This window comes from Mustela nivalis (genome assembly GCF_964662115.1).
Source record: "Mustela nivalis genome assembly, chromosome: 8".
Taxonomy (NCBI): domain Eukaryota; kingdom Metazoa; phylum Chordata; class Mammalia; order Carnivora; family Mustelidae; genus Mustela; species Mustela nivalis.
Window position 1 is genome coordinate 78,572,062 of NC_139027.1, and position 19,922 is coordinate 78,591,983.

General features: G+C 50.0%; 1 protein-coding gene across 1 annotated transcript in view; it reads left to right on the forward strand.

Moving 5' to 3' along the window:
- TTC7A (tetratricopeptide repeat domain 7A) overlaps nucleotides 1–19,922 on the forward strand; it is a 116,133-nt gene that overhangs the window by 8,973 nt on the left and 87,238 nt on the right. Inside the window, 3 exon segments of the mRNA XM_082747007.1 lie at nucleotides 5,444–5,612; nucleotides 7,095–7,115; nucleotides 7,118–7,216. Coding sequence (XP_082603133.1) covers nucleotides 5,444–5,612; nucleotides 7,095–7,115; nucleotides 7,118–7,216 — 289 coding nt within the window.

Sequence of the window (19,922 nt, forward strand, 5' to 3'; positions counted from 1 at the left end):
TGTGCAGGGTCCCTGGCTCATTTGGTCATCTGAGCAGCAAGGCCCCCTAAAGGGTTGGCTCCGCACTGTTCAGCGCAGCAGCTGCCTGCGGCGTGTGCTTCTCCAGCACTTGCAATGGGGCCAGTCCAACCTGAGATGTGCTGTAAGTGGAAAACACACGCTGGAATCTGACCATGTAGCACAAAATGAGGAGTGTTCAAGATGATTCATTCTTTATACTGATTATGTGTTCAGATGGCAATATTTTGGATAGACTAGATTAAATAATATATCCTATTAATATTAATTTCACCTAGTTTTGCCTTTTGATTTTTTAGAAATATTTCTTTTTAACTATATTTTTAAAGATTTTATTTATTTGTGGGGAGAGAGAATAAGAGAGCAAGCAAGCACAAGGGGGACAAGCAGGCTGTCCACTGAGCAGGGAGCCTGACTCAGGGCTTGATCCCAGGGCCCCAGGTTCATGACCTGAGCCAAAGACAGTTACTTGACTAAGCCACCCAGGCACCCTATTTTTGCCTTTTTTAGTGTGATTAGAAGATTTTACTAGGAAAACTTAAATTATACATGTGGTTTATGTTACAGTTCTATTATACAATGCTTGGTTGAGCTAGTATGTGCCTGGTCCTTTTGTTCTTTGGGGGTTCCAGGGAAATAAGACCTCAGTGAGCCCATGATTTAGTTGGAAACAGGCAAACATGTCTGGCTACTGACAGAAGAGCTCAGTAACAGGGCAAGCCTGTTTAAATCTATGTGCATTTATTGAGCACCTACTGTATAAAAGGCACCAAGGGAAGTATCGTCCACTCTCTCTAGACCTTTGTTGCTTCAAGCATACCTGTGGTATGGGTATCATCCAGGGAATGCAAAATCTGGGTCAGAATCCTTGTGTTAACAAGCTGTCCTGGCAATTTCTTGTATACATTAAAGTCTGAGACTGGTCTGGATTACAGTGTATCCTGAGTTGTAATAGAGGTATGGGTACATCATTAGAGAACCAGACAGGACATGATTTTTTAAGAGATGTTCCAGAGTAATAGATTAATTGACTTAAACATCTATGGTGGGACACCCGGATGGCTCAGTCACTTAGGCATCTCCCTTCAGTTCAGGTCATCATCCCAAGGTCCTGGGATCGAGTCCTGTATTTGGCTTCTTGCTCCGTGGAGAGTCCGCTTCTCCCTTTGTGGGCTGTTCCTCCTGCTTGTGCTCATACTCTCTCTTTCTGTCTCTCTGAAAATTAAATAAATAAAATCTTTTTTAAAAAGGCTTTTATGGTGACTGAGGGCACAAGGCATTGTACTCTGAGGGTACTAAAGATGAATCCAGTGTGGAGCCTGCTCTCAGGCAGGTTGCAGGTTTACTGGAAAATAAGTCCTCTTGGCAGATTATCCTTGATGGACTGTGACACATGCCACAGCAGTAGTGTACGTGAGGGGCAAGTTCGAGGGGGCTACTGCTTAGGGTGAGGTGGAGAGTCAACCTAGGGTGATGGTAGGACTAGAATTGGACTCTTATGGTTGGTGGGGGGACAGTGGCTGTACCTTGAAGGTTGGGGGAGGGTTCTGACATATAGAGATAGGATAGGGCATTCCAAGAAGGAAGCAGTATATCATTTCCTCTTATAAGATTCCTCTTACAAGATTTCCTCTTATAAGATTTTCATTCAAGTACATCAAACAGCGGGATCAAAAGGAACAGTGAGAAATTAGGTTATGGAGGTACTTTGGGGCCAGGAAGTGGGGACTGAAATACCAGGCCAAGAAGTGTGGGGCTTTTTCTGTGGTGGAAGTGTATGGGGAGTTTAAGGATATTGCCTTCAGACTCCTCAGCAGGTATGACTATAGGCGTGGGAGGTTTTGTATTGCATTAATAAACTAGCTCTTTGACCTGGAGAACCTCCCTTGACCTCTTGGGCCCTCCAGTTCCTCATCTGCCAATCAAAAGGGCTGGACTGGATTAATGGATCCCAAGCTTCCTCCCTCCAAAACCCCTTTTAATTTTGTTCCTTTTCCAGACTCTGTTAACTATTTAAAATTGGGTTTTGTTTTTTTTTTAAGATTTTATTTATTTATTTGTGTGAGAGAGAGAGCGAGCAAAAGCAGAGGCAGAGAGAAAAGCAGGCTCCCCGCTGAACAAGGAGCCTGATGTGGGACTCGATCCCAGGACCCTGGGATCATATCCTGAGCTGAAGGCAGCGGTTTAACCGACTGAGCCACCAGGGATCCCTAAAAATTGTTTTTACAGTAAAACAACTTGGGCTTATTGTTAACAAGTCATTAAATAAGCAAACTGTTTGAATAATAAATAAAAGTTCTTCTTTGCCATCCTCAAGGCCACCCCATCCCTGGAGTTTAGCGCTGGTCACCATTTGGTGTGTGCCCCACACACCTTTCTCTGTGCATTAATGAACACACATATACACACATCAGGCTTTCTTTTCTTACTAGAGCCATAGGATCCATTTTTGACCAGAACTTTCACTTGGAGCTCTCCCCATGGCAATACTTCATTCTTTGTGTTGGCTGGTAGCGTTTATGTATATTATCAGGAAAACCATTTGTATGCCCAATCACCTTTCTAAAGAACAGATTTTACCATGCTTTCTTAATCAAAGACATAACACAGGCACCAGCAGCACTCAGATAGTCACAGTTATTCAGGCCAAAGCCAAAATCTTGTTGTTTATTAGGCACAATCAAATATCAAAAGTAGTTTGTGGGATTCTCTGTCTTACCCCGAAGGCCAGGGTGTGGCTGGGGGATGGTCTCTGCTGGCAGCAGATGAAGCCCCAGCTGGAGTGCTGAGTATCCCCAGTAGTTCTGATGAGGTGGGGGGAGAGGTGAGCAGGGTGGGCCCATCAGGGCAGTTTGGAACCTCCTGCCTGCGATCTCTAAGATCCTGTCTAGCTCAGTTCTAACTTTTGCTGTAACTTTGGCCATTCCCTCCCCCCACCATAGCACCAGGCATCGGTGCCATCTCATTGGTCCTCTCCGTAACCTGCTGTGGGAGTTACTGTTATCCCCATTTTCCAAGGGAAGAAACTGAGACCCAGGAAAGGTTAGTCACTCAGCCAACACTTGGCCAGTTCTGCCCAGTAAGGACATTAAAATAAAACAAAAAAACAAATAAAAATGAAAACAAAATAAAACAGAAAAACCAACCCAACAACAAGAAAACCACCATCTTTTATCATCATTCCATAAAAGAGAATACATTTTGACACCAAAAAGCAAGACAGATATGCTTTCAGGGTAAAGGGAAGCTCTTTAAGTAGTATACATTTGGCATCTGAAGCACTCACTTGGTCCTTAATTTTCCCCCAGCTTGGTGGAAGCTCTGTTGGGAGCTGCCATTGGTCCAGCAGGAACCACTAGGAGCTACTCCCTGTCATCACACCCTGAAATGTGTCCTTCTGAGCTCAGCTGCCCTTCTCCACATTTACAGTGGAGCAGGATAATAATGATAATGACTCGTGCCTGTATTTATCTAACTCCTTCCTAAAGAAAAGTTCAAAGCCCTTTTCTGGACTTGGGTTACTCTGCTGCTTTTGGCATTGCTGTCATGGGAGGTGGGGGGTGGGCGTCACTGTCTCGCCCTCACCCATGGTGAAGACAAGCCCGAGCAGTGAGAAAATGGGCCTGTGGTTTGAACCAGTATGGGGAACAGCAGAATCTTTGCCCAGCAAGGGGAGACCGTGGGCCACAAGATTCTGGGAGTGCATACTTTGTGGCCCTGGTGGAGGGAGTAGGTGGCCTATTTGGGGAGACTAGCAAGTGTGCTTGAAAAATTCAGCCATGGAAGTTAACCCATAGTCAAAGCAGGTCAGGCCTACAGGGGCTGACAGGGTCCACTTGGCAGAGGCATTATAGGAGTTCAGCAGCAAAAGGAGTTCCCTGGTACTCAGGCTTCTAGGCCTTAAAAAAAGAAAGAAAAAAAAAGGAAAAAAAAAAAAAAAAGGAAGAGGTGGGCCTGAGTAAGCTGCCAAAGGATGAAAGAAGATCTGGATAGACCAAGGGGAAGGGGGATACTGTTCCAGATAGGGAACTATGTGAGCAAAGGCAAGGGAAAAATGTGTATTTACAATGACCAAAACACCAATGTACTAAGAGATTTTGGCTTTGCTCTGTTCCCTATCTCTTGGTTGGCTTCTGAGAGGGTAGTGGGTGGTTGGGAGTAGTGGAAGCTTTCCTGGGGACTACAGGTTCCCCAAACTCCAATCTCCCAGAAGGAAAAAGGGGTGGCACTTTCCTGCTGGTGACAGAGCCTGGGTTGGGGGCCAGCACTGTATCTCCAAGGAGCTTTGTGGACACAACTGCTGCTGGGGTTGAGAGCCGTGCCCAGAGCCTGGCCCAGAGGGGCAGTGGGTTGGTGGGGCACAGACATGGAGGCAGAGGGCTGGAGAAGTTGTCATGGAAAGCAGGGGATACTGGAGTAGGACTGGACGCATGCCCAAGGGCAGGACTTTGGGGCAGGGCTAACCAGACCTCCTGGGGCCTGAGGGAGTCTCCAAGAGTCTGTATGGAGTGAAGATTTAGTCATAAGCAGCACTGGAAAAAGGGAAGAAAACAAGTTTGAATTCAAGCACTTGACTGTGCACTTGAGATGAGGACAGTGGCCCTGCAGGCCTTGGCTCTCCTGCCTTCCTCCCTCACTGCTGATGGGGCCATTCTCCCTACCCAGGTCCTGCTGTCGCGGCTGTGGCTTCAGCCGCTGGCCCCTTACCTGCACAGCTTCTTTTCATAGCTTTTGACCTCCCTGTATATTTGTACAGATAATCATGTAAAGAGAACTCCCCTCCCAGTTATGTGAGCTTCAGGCCCCACAACATTTGGCTGGGTCCCTGATTCCCCGTTTGTGTTGAGAACCAATGCCTGAATTCCTGAGCATTAACCCGGGGCCGATGCCTGTGGGGCTTCAGGAGAGAGCAGGCTGCCTGGAGTCTGGTTGGGGGCATAAGACATGCACACACATTGGGGCGCCTGGGTGGCTCAGTTGTTAAGCATCTGTATTCAGGTCATGTCATGATCCCAGGGTCTTGGGATCGAGCCCCAGCATTGGGCTCTCTGCTCAGTAGGGAGCCTGCTTCTCCCTCTCCCATTCCCACCCCCTGTTTGTGTTCCCTCTCATGCTGTGTCTCTATCTATCAAATAAATAAATAAATAAAATCTTTTAAAGAATAGAAAAAGACATGTGCGTGCACACACACACCTGCAACGATTAGGCACTCATGTAAGAATTTCATTGAGAGCCATAGTGCAGGCATGGGGAGCAGGGAACTGTCACATGTGCTGGATGGCCAGTGAGGGCTTCCTGGAGGAGGGGCTTTGGCCAGCTGGCATGGATCCAAGGGAGGAGGCAGGGGTTCATCCCAGGGTGTGGGGTGGGACTGAGGCGGGAACTTCAGGGCGGGAACCCACTAAGGGGTCTGTTGCCCTTTCAGCCACAGTACTTGTGTGAGGCCATGCTGATCCAGGGCAAGCTGCACTACATGGAGGGCTCGTACCGAGATGCCATCAGCATGTATGCACGGGCCGGGATCGATGACATGTCCATGGAGAACAAGCCACTGTATCAGATGCGGCTGCTGGCAGAGGCCTTTGTCATCAAAGGTAGGTGTGGGCCCAGTGGGGGTGCCGTGGCTCCCCACCCTCCGTGTTCAGTCCCTTGCAGTCTGGCCCCACTTGCCAGCAGCAGGTGGCCGCCATAGGCCACATAGGTGCTGTGGTGGCTGTTGGCCAGCGGCCAAGATATATAAACCCTAGTAGCACTCGGGCGCTGACCTGCCGGGCAGACACCAGCAGCGACCAGGCACGCCAGGGTGCGCCGGCGGGCGGCAGCCACCAGGCCAGATGTCAGAGGACTCAGGTTCCCACCTTGGCTCTGTCAAGAACCAGTCCCCCACCTGCACATCACATCCCTGGGCAGGTTACCGCTTTGCCTTTCCTGGCTTAGCTGGCTTGTGTGTGGAACAGAGTTGTGATGCCTGCCCTCACTGGGGTGACGGTGACCAGGAGGCGTCCTCTGGGTCACAAGGTTGAGGGAGCCTTAAACGATGTCCCTTAAACAGTCAGGCTGGTGCTGGTGACTGACATTGGCTGCCAGTCGGGTACCCGGTGGTTTAGAGCAGCCTGTCCCTCCTCAGGTATTTGTGGGCACCTGTGGAAGGCACCCAGGGGTGGGCAGGTCAGAGCCAGTTCCCAGAGGGAGTGGTGTTCTAGTGAGATCCCAGGCACTCACGGTCAGTGATGCAGAAATTTCATAATACGGGGGCTATGGATGGTGGCCTGCTTGGGACACTATTTGGTGCCCTTGAACTGACCTTGAAGGGGTTACACATTAGTAAAAGCCTGACCCCAGACCTTGTGCTTCGGGTTCCTCCTTCCCTGGATCTATGAACCCTGGGATTGCAGTGCCCTAAGGGGTGGCCCTTGGTGGCAGTGAAGTGTCCTAGGAGTCCCTCTGCCCAGATTGTTGTCAGGAGTCTTAGATGTTTGGTCATTTCCTTATTTCAGCACCAACCAGTCCCCAGAGAAAAGTCTAGACATGCTTACGACCATAGGGGGATTGGGTGTCTGAGATGGTAGAGTGTTTGCCACCTTCTTTAATTTAGGTAGGGACATTCTCTCCATCTTACACATGGGGAAACTGAGGCCTAGAGAGGATACATACCGTGCCCAGAACTGCCCAGAGATTTGTACTGGAACCTCCCTACTGTCTCCTTAGGATCCCGGGGATTGACTGACATCTGTGCAGGGCATGGCCTACTTTGACCCTGGCTTTTGCTGGAGGGCTGTTTGTCCACCCCTGGGTCCCTTTCCCTTTGGAGAGACTGTTCACATCATGGCAGGAAGTCTGCTGAGATTGTCACCTTGGACAGACGCAGCATCAGCGTGCGGGAGGGCAGGTGACATGTGGGATGACCCATTAGGTGGGGTCTTCTCCCTGTGCTCTCTCGTCCCTTTTTCTGTGCCCTAGCATAGGCCAGTCATGGGGGCTTGCTACATTTAGCATTTGGGACTTTTGGGCCTCTTGAAAACCACTCTGCTGTGGACTCCCCAAACCTAACACCCTTCTGTGGGGGCCCTTTCCAGCACTTTCTCCTGTAGACTTGGCTCTACCTACTGCTCCCTGTTTCCTGCTCTCTACTCTTTCCAGCACGCCTCCAGCTTCTTGGGGGAACACAGTCCTGGTGCTCAGAGGTCCTGCAGGGGAGGTAAGGAGCCAAGAGCCGCCGGCGTGGGCTGCTTGGTCTCGGCCTGTGCTAGCTCCCCGCCTCTCACTGACTGCTTGTGGCCTCCCACTTACCTGCCTCCTCTCTACTCCTCCTCCCTGTCCTGTTGCTGCGACTGCGCCCTGCTGCTTGGCATGCTGAGTCTGACCTGACCCTGTGTGTGCTTGAGATCATGCATGTGGCCTCCAGGGTGAGCAGGATGTTGATTATCCTGGGTTCTGGGGGACCTCGTGGGTTTCCCCGTGCAGAGAGTAGGGGATGCGGGTGGCGGGTCGTGGGGTTATCTTAATCTCCCACAGACAGGGTGGCTCCAACAGCAGAGATTTATTTCTCAGAGTTCTGGAGGCTGGGATGTCCAAGATCAAGGTCCCGGCAGGTTTGGTGTCTATGAGGGCCCTCTGCGTGGGTTGCACATGGCCACCTTCTTGCTGTGCCCTCACATGGGCTTTCCTCCATCTCTCTGTCTTCATATAAAGCCACTAATCCTATCACTCTCATGGCCTCATCTAAACCTAACTACCTCTCAAAGGCACCATCTCCAGACACCGTCGCATTGGGGTTTCGGGCTATATACAACATGGGAGCTGGTGGGAGACACAAGCGTTCAGTCTATCGAAAGGATGGTGATGGCAGAAGGCCACAGGACTCACAGAAGAATAATAGTTACGAATCCCTCCCTCCGTGCCAAGTACTCCCTGCCCTCACTGAATCCATACAGTAATCCTGAAGAGGTGGTGTTCTTTTCATTCCCTTGTTACAGATAAGGAGTTATGGTCAACAAGGTGAAGGGACGCATGGGTTCCCCTGGAAATGGCAGAGCTGGGATTGATCGAACCCGGGCAGCCAGAGCTCAGAGATGGCCCGTGGGAGGGCTGCTCAGTCTCCTGGACAGAGGCAGATCATAGAAGCAATCTAGGCCCATCCCTCATGTTCCAGACATGCAAGCGAGGCTCATGGGAGTGGAGTGACTTACCCAGGACAGCAGCCAGCTTGTGTTTGAACTAGACTGCTCCCCCCTGAGGCAGCCTCGTGGCTGCCAGCAGTGCCTCAGGCTCTGTGCATCTCCAGGTGGCCTCCTCCAGGAGCCTGCCAGTCCAGGCCATTACGCCACCGCTCCTTTACCATTTTGTGCTGGGCTCTGCTTCGTGATTCCACCTTGCTACCATCTAGTGGGGCAGAGGGTTTTCTCAGCACACCGGGCTGGAGAGAGGAGGATGGGGCTGTGTGTCCCTGGGGAGTCTGAAGTGGCCAGGCCCGGGGGCTCAGTGGGGGCACAGTATGCGGAGCTCCTGTTCGTATTAGGGGAGTCAGGAGCAGGCTCAGGGCCCAAAAGGCATAAAAATTCATGCAACTCACCCACTTTCTCCTTCATGGCAGAAGGATCTGGCAACATGTCCATCTGAGGCAACACTCATAAGGACTAAGCCCTACTCTGAAGTCAGGGGGTTGTGGGTTAGACCAGAAGATGCTGTCTGATTCTCAGGGAGGGCCCTAGACACCAACAGAGGTGCTTGAGAGAAGGGGCACTTGTGGCAGGCTTGGGTTTCTCCTACCTGGAATGCAGAAATGGCACCTGCGCAGGTGTATGTATTGCCTGGGGCTTCCATGACCCTCCAGCTTCCATAAGGGGTTTCATCCGCGTCTCTACTCTCTGAGGTGGGAGGCAGTTGTTATTCCCACTCTATGGATGAAGAAACTGAGGCCTGTTCAAGGTCATGCAACCTACAAGTAGCAGAGCTTAGATTGATGGCTGTGGTTGTCTCTCTCACACTTGTGTCCTGCCTGTGACACAGGAGCCCCCTGGGGAGCAGATTACAGTTACCGTGGAGAGGGGTTCGCGCAGACAAGGGGAGTACAGATGACACAGAACCTCTCCTGCAGAAGCCAGGGACCAGCCAGGAGGGACGATATCTATGGGCACCGTCCTTCTGTCCCTGATGGTGGCCCAGAAGAGGGCCTACTGGGCCTTGGTTAGATGGGAGGCTTCAGCCTCTCCTGGCCTCCGTTAGCCCTGTGTTGACTAAGAGCTGCAGCCTCCAGTGAAGCCTGGAACCATTGTCCCCTGGGTCCACTTAGTGTGAACGCATCCTGGGGCAGTGGTGTTGCTGGGTGAGCTGGTCGGAAAACATCCTTTTCTGTGTCAACATCAATCACCGTGGACTGGAGTGGCAAATGTGCTGCTCCCCTACCCTGTTCCCCAGGCCCTGCAGTGGCACCCTTGTGACTTCTGTCAGCCCCCCACCCCCTGACTGAGCATGTCAGACCAGGGGAAACGCAACGTTTGAGCCCATTCCAAGTACATGTGATAGGTATTTATTTTATTTTTAAGGTTTATTTATTCATTAGAGAGAGAGCGAAAGTGAGTGCAGGATGGAGGAGAGGCGGAGGGGGGGCGGCAAGAGAAACTTTCGGGGACTCTATGCTGAGTGCGGAGCTTGACTCAGGGCTCAGTCTCATGACCCTGAGATCACAACCTGAGGCAAAACCTTGAGTGAGATGCTTAACCTACTGTGCCACCAGGCGCCCTGGTAGATACCTGATTTTATGGTGTTGCCCCGCCACCATCTTGGTTTGTTTTGGGGGAATGTCTTCCATTTATTTTGGATTTACTTTGGTTAAAAAGCAATCAAGAATAATTTGGTTTTGAGGCCCTTCTCAAAAGGTCCGTCTGCAGTGCTGCCCACCCTGTGAAGCCCTTGGCAGAGCCTGTGATTCTGTGTGCTCATGGCCCCTGACCCCTGGGGCACAGGTGGTCATTTCTTCTGCACCCCCAGGCTTCTCTCCCTCTTCTCCTTTCCTGGAGCCATTCATGCTCCAGCTGAATGAGTTCTGCTCCTGGTGTCCCATGTGATCTACAGAGTTCTGCCCCTTCACCTTTACTTGAGCTGCGGCTCGTGCCTAACAGTCCCCTTTATTGATCATGCACAGAGCTAGCCCTACGACTCCCTGCAGGCACAGTTCAGGTTCCTCTCCACCAGCAGGCTTTCTGCGGTCATAGCTGCAAACTGTAGCATTCCCTTCCTCCTTGAAGCTCATTCGGACCTTGACCAAGTCTCCCCAGTTCGAAGTCAGTATGTTCCTCCTGCCAGGCATCTGGCAACCCCTGATCCCTGGCCCATGTCTTCCTGGAGAAAGTGAAATTTGCCAGCAGGGGCTTCAGCCTGCACATGCCAGGGATGCCCGGATGAACAGTTAGGGTCCTTTCCCTTGAAGGGAGTGGCAGTCAGGTGAGCAAAGTCTGCTGCTGGTATGATGTGGCTCTGGGGGAAGCAGCTGCATTGGAGGAGGAGCTAAGTATGTGGGAGCTATGGCCAGACTGATGAGTCACAAGCTCTAACTGGTGCCACTCTTTCCTGTCCAGTCCCCGAACAGACAGACCGCTCATAGCGTCAGTGGAGTCTACCACTTGGAAAAAATCAGGAAACAGAAACACCCCAGAGGTGGCTAGTTTGTAGCTTATTTCTGCGGCCTGCTGGGGGCAGGGCAATGAACTTCCTGCTGGCCATGGTGTACCAGCCATGGGGCTGCCCCCACTTCTGCTCTATGGGGAGCTCTGCCTTGACACCTGAGAGGGGCATTTGCAAAGTGCAGCTTTTCAGCAGCCCACTTCCAAATGGGGGTAACATGCCTGGGATTGCCTTAAGAGTTGAGTGTTCTGAGGGTCGCTTGGGTGGCTCAGTGGGTTAAGCCGCTGCCTTCGGCTCAGGTCGTGATCTCAGGGTCCTGGGATCGAGTCCCGCATCGGGCTTTCTCCTCAACAGGGAGACTGCTTCCCTTCCTCTCTCTCTCTGCCTGCCTCTCTGCCTGCTGTGATCTCTTTCTGTCAAATAAATAAATAAATAAATAATCTTAAAAAAAAAAAAAAAAGAGTTGAGTGTTCTGAGGCCTTGTTTTCCAGGTTTGGGGTTGGTCTGGCTCTGATGCTCTCCAGAACAACCTAGGAATAAACCTTTGGACATTTGGCATCAGTTCATCTCTGTGGATAAGAAACTAGTACCAAAGGTTTATTGTTTATTGACACAAAACCATTGGCTCTAGATCCAGACCTAGAGGTTTCTGTCTCTGCAGCAGGCCTCAGGGCTCCTGTCAGCCCCCAGCCTTCAGTTTTAGTGGGTAAACAGTGGGCTGGGCTGGGGGTGCTCATGCTTCTTGCTGTCAAGCTGCATTTAGACCTGTAGCATGGGAGCCAAAGCACAGGGTCCTTCTGAGATCCCGGGGGATCAGGCCTTTCCCAGGCCCCAGCCTTAGCTCTCCATAGGATCTGGTCTTCCTGTTTCCTATGGTGTACCTTCAGTAGGAGCAGAGAATTTCCAACCCTCAGGTGCCAGGGTGGCTCAGTCAGTTAAGTGTCCAACTCTTAGAACCGCTCAGGTCTGGATCTCAAGGTTGTGAGTTCAGCCCCGTGTTGGACTCCATGCTGGGCATGGAGCTTACTTTAAAAAAGAGAGAAAATTTCCGACCCTGATTATTTGACTTGACCCTCAGCCACCTCGGATTATTGTCCACAAGAAAAACAGGCCCCTGAACTATGCTGTATTATCCAGAGGGATTGCCAGGAGTGAAGCTTGCCCTTTTTGTAGGCCTCACTGTGGACCCTAAGAAGTATCCAATGTTGGCTAATATCCTAAAGTGTTCTTCCAGATGCCCTAAAGCTTCAGCCTTCACCTCAAGATAAAATAGGCTGCATTTCAACAGGCATTACTGCCACTGTGTATCTATAATCCCAGTTTCTTAGTTGAGAGATGGTAATTCCTCACTCAAAGCTGATCTTAACTCAGCCAGTCTTGCACTTCAGAAATTGTCCCCTCTGACATCATGCTTCTGGGGATCAGTTTCTTTATAATCAGAATTAATGTTATAATGACAGAAATGCAACTCCAGCTAGCTGGAAAAGCAACAAGAAAAAGGAGGAAGGCACTGGAAATGAATGCACCCATGTAAATAGAAAGTCAAGCTGGATAGTTGGGCATCAGGCATAGCTAGATCCAGGGGCTCCTTGTGTTGATGTCTTTCTCAGCAGCTCCAGGTTTACATGGTTCTGTGCATAGCACTTAGAATGGCAGGAGGAGAGAGTGCCTCATTAACCTGGCTTGGTCTCATCCAGGTTTCGGAGTTGATGCCAGAGATGGGATTTCTCCACCTGAATCTTCTGCACTGAGTTGCAGGAATGGTCCCTCAAAGGAAAATCAGGTGCTCTTACCAAAGCAGGTGAAAGGTATGGAGGGCAGAATACCAGAGCTCAGGCAGCTCAAGTTACTCCAGTAGTGACCAGGTCAGCACTTGAACTCAGGCTCTCTCTGACTCCAGCATTTGGGGTCATCCCTCATGCCCCAAAATACTTTTGTTGGATTGAACCTCTGTCGCAGAGGGAAGTGAACAAGCCATAGCTGGTTGTTAGGCTTTTCCAGTTTGACTTGGAGGTGAACCTGAACTTAAGGAGGAATCATGTGCAGTTGAGTAGAAGAGGTGCCTTCCAGGTAAAGGAAAACTCCGAGGAGAAGGCCCAGGGGAAATGGAGGTGACTTGTTGGGGGTGGGTGTGGGACTGGCTGGGAAATGAGGGGGCATTGAGAGCCTTGTGGTAAAGCTCAGGGTGTCACTTTGCTGGTGTTCTAGAAGTTTGGCCCTAGGTAGCTGTGCATTGATGGGCAGGCAAGAGCTTCAGGGCCTGCACTACCGGCACCTCCAGCTCTCCCGGCTCAGCCCTACAAGCCACGCTGTCATTGTTCACCTCTCAGAAGGCTGTTCCTGGCAAATGGCTGCCTCCCCCTCGGGCCTGTGTCACTTTCGTTTCTCTGTCGCTAGCTCAGTGTGGTCATGTGAGGGAGAAATGACCCCTCATTTCTCCAGTGATGAGTCCTGCCCCTTTTTTTGTCTTGCTCCCAGCCCAGCACCAGGGAGGCCGCCGTCCATGCTCTGGACAGGCTTGCCACCAGCTGACAGGTGGAAGATGGGACTACCCGTGGAGGAAAAATGGCCTTGGTTCTCCCCCACATACCACAGCTAAGTGCTAAATGGTGAAGGTGCCGGGGGAAGTAAAAATGTAAAGAAAAAAACCAAATCAAAACAAAAAACCAAAACTATTTAGCAACTTTGAGAATGATGACCTGCAAATTCTCTTCTCCTCACTCATTGAGTTTTTCTTTTTGTTTTTCTGTTCTCTTTCGGTCAGTGCAACCCCAAGCTATTCTGCTCCCACCTGGGAACTTGTGGCTTATTGAAACTTTTGAAAATAAAGACACCGGACTGCTCCTAGGGGCAGAACATAGTGGCATATTTGGATTTTTTTTTGTAGTCCTGGTATGGCAGGAATTAGCTGTTGATTTTGGCTTCCTTTGCAAAGGGGCGTGGGTCGCTGGCCTTGTGGGGAAGCGGGTCAGGACCCTGGGTGCTGCTGCCCTGCCCCCACACCGCAGTCCTGGGAGCCAGGGCCTGGCCTCCAGAGGGAGAGAAACCAGTGGAGGGGAATGCTGCTGGGGCATCTCAGAAGGGACTAGGCGTGTTCTTTGTGCATGCACCTGGCCTTTGCTGAGTGCCTTCCTGGGCTCGGGGTGTGGAGTGCTGCTAGACTTTGAGGTGGGTAGTCGAGGCCCGAGTACCGACATGAAGACGGCTATAACTCAGCCATCAGATATGCACGTGAAAAGTGGGCCACCAGGGTGGCCCAGAGACTTTCGGGAATTCCTGGGGGGTCACAGCAGGTAGAGGGAGACACAGGGAGTCTGGGCCAAGACAGCAGACAGTGTTGAAACCAGAAGACCTGGATCTAGTGTGGACTCTAGTGCTTTTAACGGGGGATTGTTGAAAGGAGTCTCTCCTCGAATTAGAGGTTTCATTTGTCACTCCAGGGAAGGACCAAATCCCTCCCAGAGAGGTCACTATGAGCCTCACTTAACATTCTCAGAGAGCATATGTGTTCTCATCTATACAATATCATCGGATTTCAATTTCACCATCCCCCATGAGGTGGACGTTGGTAGTGATCCCATTTTGTGTTTCAGGAAACCGAGACTTAGGTCTCTATACACATTTTGGGTATATACTTCCAGTCTTTTTTCCTGTAGGTTTATATGTGTTTTTTGTTTGTTTGTTTTTTGTTTTTTGTAAAACAAAAATAAGTTCATACAATCATATTTTATAATCTTTAAAGTTAGTATTTTTTTTAAAAGATTTTTATTTATTCATGGACAGGGAGAGATCACAAGTAGGCAGAGAAGTAGGCAGAGAGAGAGAAGGGGGGGAAAGCAGGCTCCCTGCTGAGCAGAGAGCCTGATGTGGGACTCGATCCCAGGACCCTGAGATCATGACCTGAGCTGAAGGCAGAGGCTTAACCCACTGAGCCACCAGGCATCCCTAAAGTGAGTATTTTATAACCATTTTTCAATACATATCTATGGTTGCTGCTTAAAGCTTCATAGAATCTCATTGTAAGAATCTCTTGTAGTTTAGCAAGCTTGTTCCCTGTTATCGGACCTGTAGGTTAAATCTCATCTTCAGTGCTGCCATAGTTATCTTTGAAACGAAATTTTTGCATATGCCATCGATTTTTTTTTTCAGTGATAAATTCCTAGAAGTAAATTATTGGATCAAAGCATAAATAATTTTTTGGAGGCACATGGAGTCAAATTGTCCACTTTCCCCTTTTTTTCATTTTTTTAAATTGGTAAAATATACAGACAGAAAAAGATGTTCAACATCACTGATCATCAGGGAAATGCAAATCAAAACCACAATGAGATTACACCTCACACCCGTCGAAATGGCTAAAATTAACAATGCAAGAAACAACAGGTGTTGGCGAGGATGTGGAAAAGAAGGAACCTTCTTACTTCTTACACTGTGGGTGAGAATGCACACTGATGGAAAAGCAGTATGGAAAACAGTATGGAGGTTAAAAGTTCAAAACAGAATTACCCTGTGATCCAGTAACCACACTACTGGGGCTTTACCCAGAAGATACAAAAACACTAATTCAAAGAGATATAAGCACCCCTATATTTATAACAGCTTTATTTACAATAGCCAAGATATGGAGAAGCCCAAGTGCCCACTGATTGATGAACGGCTAAAGAGGACGTGGTAAACAGGTACAATGAGATGTCAGCATAAAAAAGAATGAAATCTTGCTATTTGCAACAACATGGGTAGAGCTAGAGCATAATGCTAAGCAAAATAAGTCAGTCCAGTGCAGTATGCTTGCACTCCTACATGGAATTTAAAAAAACAAGAAAGAATGAGAAAAGGGAAAAAGGGAGAGACAAACCAAGAAACAGACTCTTAACTATAGAGAACAAACTGATGGTTACGGGAGGGGAGAGGGTGGGAGGGTTGGGGGAAATATGTGAGGGGGAGTAAGGAGTGCGTTTGTCTTGATGAGCACTGGGTGATGCATGGGAGTGTTGAATCACTCGATCGTACACCTGAAACTAATAGCACCCTGTAGGTTAACACTGTAGGTTAAAACATTGGTAAAATAGCTATAAAATAAATTAAGCATCTTAATTAATTTTTAAAGATTTTATTTTTAACTGTAGTCTAATACATGGAACATAAAATTCGCTATCTGGACCATGTCTAAGTGGACATACAACTCAGTGGTGTTACAGACATTCAGTTGTGCAGCCAAACTCCAGAACTCTATGTTGCAAAACCCCAGCTCTGTACACACCGAACATCACCTCATTGCCCTTACGAGCAGCCCCTGACAACTTCTCTTCTCCTTTCTGTCTCCATGAAGTGGCTCCTTTAGGTTCCCCAGGGAAGTAGACTGGTAGACTATTATCTTTTGGTGACTGGCCTATTTCACTTAGCATAATGGCTTTAAGGTTTATCTATGTGGCATACGCTATGTCTTTTGGAAGGCTCAGTGACAGTCCATTGTATGTTGTATGCACGTATCCCATTTTCTTTATCCATCCATCCCATCAGTGGATTCTTGGGATGTTTCTGCCTTTAGCCTGTTGTGACTAATGCTGCCGTGAACATGGGTTTACAAATACCTCTTTGAGACACTCCTTTCAGTTCCTTTGGATCTAAACCCAGAAGCAGAATTGCTGGGTTCATAAGATAATTCTGTTTGTAATTTTTTTGAGGAACTGTCACTGTTTGCCACAGCAGCGGTACCATTTTGCATTCTCACAATGGCCCGCTTCTGAGTATGATTTATAAGGGTTCTTCCCTACCTGGTTTGAGGCTTCCTCCCTGAGGGCTGAAGAAATCACTTGCATTTCTTCCTCTCCCCCACTTACCCCCCCAACCCAAGTACCTAACTCTGGGCTTAGCCTTCTGTGGGTGCCTTGTGCCATAGGGAAGGAGGGGTCTGCCAAACTGGAAAGTTCCACTGCAGAGGAAATGTGCTCTCCACCTCTGCATCTAAAGCCCAGGGCTCCAAGGGTGGAGCTTCTTGGAAAGACGCCCATCTGTGATGTGATGAGTCATCTTAGCCTGAAGAGGCGGGACCTGCCTGGGTGTTGAGCCCAGGGCTAAACCAGATCAGCTTGCCTCCAAACCAAGAGTCCGGACTTAATGACTTGCCTTAACGTAAAAGCAAGCACTCTTCTTGGAAGGGGCCCTCCCTTGGCTTGTAGAGTTGAGTGTTTTCACAGAAAGGCCCCTTTGCCAGTGGGACTTGAGACGCAGTGCGCAGAGATTCCTGGCAGCTCCTGGCTTCCTGCCACTCACAGGGCTGTGTGACAACCACCAGGGTCCTTTGGGGGCTCGGCTCAGAAAAGGCACATCTCATCTGGGATCTAGTATTGTGGTTTGGCCACCTGTGTGGAAAGGCTCAGGAGGCAGAGGGTGAAGGGACCAACCAAAGCCCTGGAGTCCCCTTGTGTGTTTCCCATCAGATGTTTGTGGATAGGAAAATGGACCTTCGTGGGAGTCAAAAAGCAAATGTAAGGTCAAGAAGCTCCTTTTTATGGGCAGAACTGGATGATTAGGCTGTGACCCTCATTAGGAAAAGCCATTGCCAGCTCCAGGAAGCTGTTTGGTCTCGTGTATATTGGAGATCATCTCACAGGGGACCACCTTAGTGACCATAGCTCTTGTAGTTCAGTCTTTTAGTTCTCTGCTCTCACAACTGCTTCCTTTGGAGAAGGCATCCTATCCATTATTTTTGATAAGTTTTCAGCGAGGTACGCCAGTCTTAAGTATATCATTTGGTGAATTGGACAGGTGTAATTACCCAGGTAACCAGTACCCCAGGAAAGACAAAGAACATTGCCATCACCCCCCAGAAGTTTCCCACAGGCCCTTTTCCAGTTGGTTCTCTCTCTACCCCCAGCCTCAGTTCCCCCAGCAATGATGGGTGATTGGTTGGTTTCTATTACTACAGATTATAATTTCGCCCTTTTTTGAACATGCATGGACTTTTTCGATATCTGGCATCTTCTGTGCAACCTGATTTCTTGGAGATTGATCCATGTTGTATGTATATCAAGAGTTTGTCCTTTAGTTTATGTCTGAGCGGTATTCTGTTGTATACATATGCCACAGTTTATGAGTTCAGCAAAAACCATTTTCTAAGTGGAGCAGGAGAAAGCCTGTGGGCTCTCCTCCATGTAAGTGAATGGGTGCCTTCACCCACTCACCAGTCACCAGGCCCTGCTCTCACTGGGTGCCCAGAGTAATCACAAATGGGCAGAGAGGGATGTTTCCAGGGTGGTAAAAATGCATGCGCAAAGGAGAGGCAGGGCCAACGTGCTGCTGGTTCTGAAGTCAGGAGGCGTAAGAAGGCCTCAGAGAGGAGAGGTTTCACAGCAAGTGTTCCAGGAAAATGGGACTGAGAATTTCCAGAGAAGCATGGCGGAGAGGCCCCTGCTGGGTGTGGAGGGAACAAATGAAGTGATGGCTGGTGATGCCTGTCAGGAAGATGTCCCTTAGTTCAGCACTTTGCAGTGGTCAGCCCGCTGGAGGCAGCCTGGCCGGCCAGGCGGCGGGCATCCTCCTTCCCAGGTCTGTACCCAGCTGTGGGGAAGTGGGGAGCTCAGCCAACAGCGTGTCTCCCTGGGAAGCCACAGAATGACCGTGTTGAAACAGATCCACCGTAGGGCTTCTGGAATGTCTGCATCCTCCTGCCGTATGCGTTGGTCTCCCAGGCCAGGCCTCTGAACAGTTGGTATATCCCACCTTCCTGCAGGGTGGACAGGCCCTGCAGCTGGGGAGGGGGGCAGGGCCGGCACCAGCAGTGAGCCATGGTGCCTGCCTTCTGCCTTCTCTCTGCGTCTCCTCCAGGACTCCCACTTTTCCCTCTGCCCCATTTAGCTCTCGTGAGCGAGGTCCTCCTGGTCGTGAGTCATTTGGCAAGGAGACATGGTGACACTCAGTGACCCTGGTCACTGAGTCTTTATGTTGAGCAAGGGCCTTCACCTTCTGTGCCTGCCTTCGCCTGGGCTGAGTCACCCCAACCTTTGGATCCATTCACGCCACAGTCTGGCAGAGGGCAAGGTCACTGAATCCATATGAGTTGGGATCTTGCCAAGAAAAACGAGAATGCCTTACCTTGTATTTGCTGCTAGGTACTTTGTACTTTGTCTGGCAGGGTCAGGCTTGCCCGGTATTCTGCCAGCCAGCCAGTGCTTGCTGAATGCCCACTGTGCACCAGTTGGTGAAAAGATGAGTGTGAGATGGTTGTGCCTTGAAAAGCGTGTAGCCTGGGCGCACGTGCGAAGAAGTAAGCATAAGAAATGGTGGGACAGGAGTGTGTCAGGCAAACACCGAAGCCCCAGGAGGGAATGATTGGTCATACCAGGGTATATTAGGAGGGACAGAAGGTAAGTGGTAATTTGGGGTGGACTTGGGGGGTTAGGTGCAGGGGTGGGGGATGCATTCCAGGCAGGAGGAACAACCTTGAACAAGGTCAGCAGTTGGAAACAGGAGGTTGGGTGTGTCTGCAGCAGCTCTGGTGTCATAGCTCCGGCTGCTCTAACAGAATACAGACTAGAAGGCTCATACACAATACGTTTATTTCTCACAGCTCTGGAGCCTGGAAGTCTGAGATCAGGGCACCAGCGTGCTTGGGTTATGGGGAGGACCCTCTTTTGGGTTGCAGGCCACTGATTTCTTGCTGTCATCACATGGCGGAAGGGGTGAGGCCACTCTCTGGGGTCTTTTTAATAACGCTACGAATCCCTTTCATCACCTCCCACAGACAGACCCCTGCCTCTCATACCCATGACCTTGGACACTAAGTTTTCCACATAGGGACTGGGGGTCGGGGCACAAACATTCAGCCTGTAGCACATGGTGAGTGCCAAGGATGGCCCAGTGACAGGGATGGAATCCTGGAGGGGCTGATGCAGAGCACCAGGAGTCTGGACATCACCCTGTAGCACTGGGGACCCTGAAGGTTGAAGCAGTGGAGTTCTGGAAGCATCACCCTGGGAGCAGGGCACAGGACGCGTTAAAACAAGGCTGGAGGCAGGGGCCGTCCACTAGGGAGGTAAAGCCTGAAACGAAGGAGGCAGAGAAGGGGAAGGGAAGTGTCGAGGGCACCATCATCAGTTGGCTGTTGGGGCGTGGGGTGGGAGAGAGCTGGGGCTCTATCCCTACAGCCCCTCCAGTGGGTTCCTCCTGAGTACTGTTCCTCCTGTTGTGTATGACGTACCGCGGTGACACGAAGGTGAGAGAGCAGGCTTCTGCCCGTGAGGAAGCAGCAGTCCAGGATAGCACTCTCTAGTCAGGGCTGT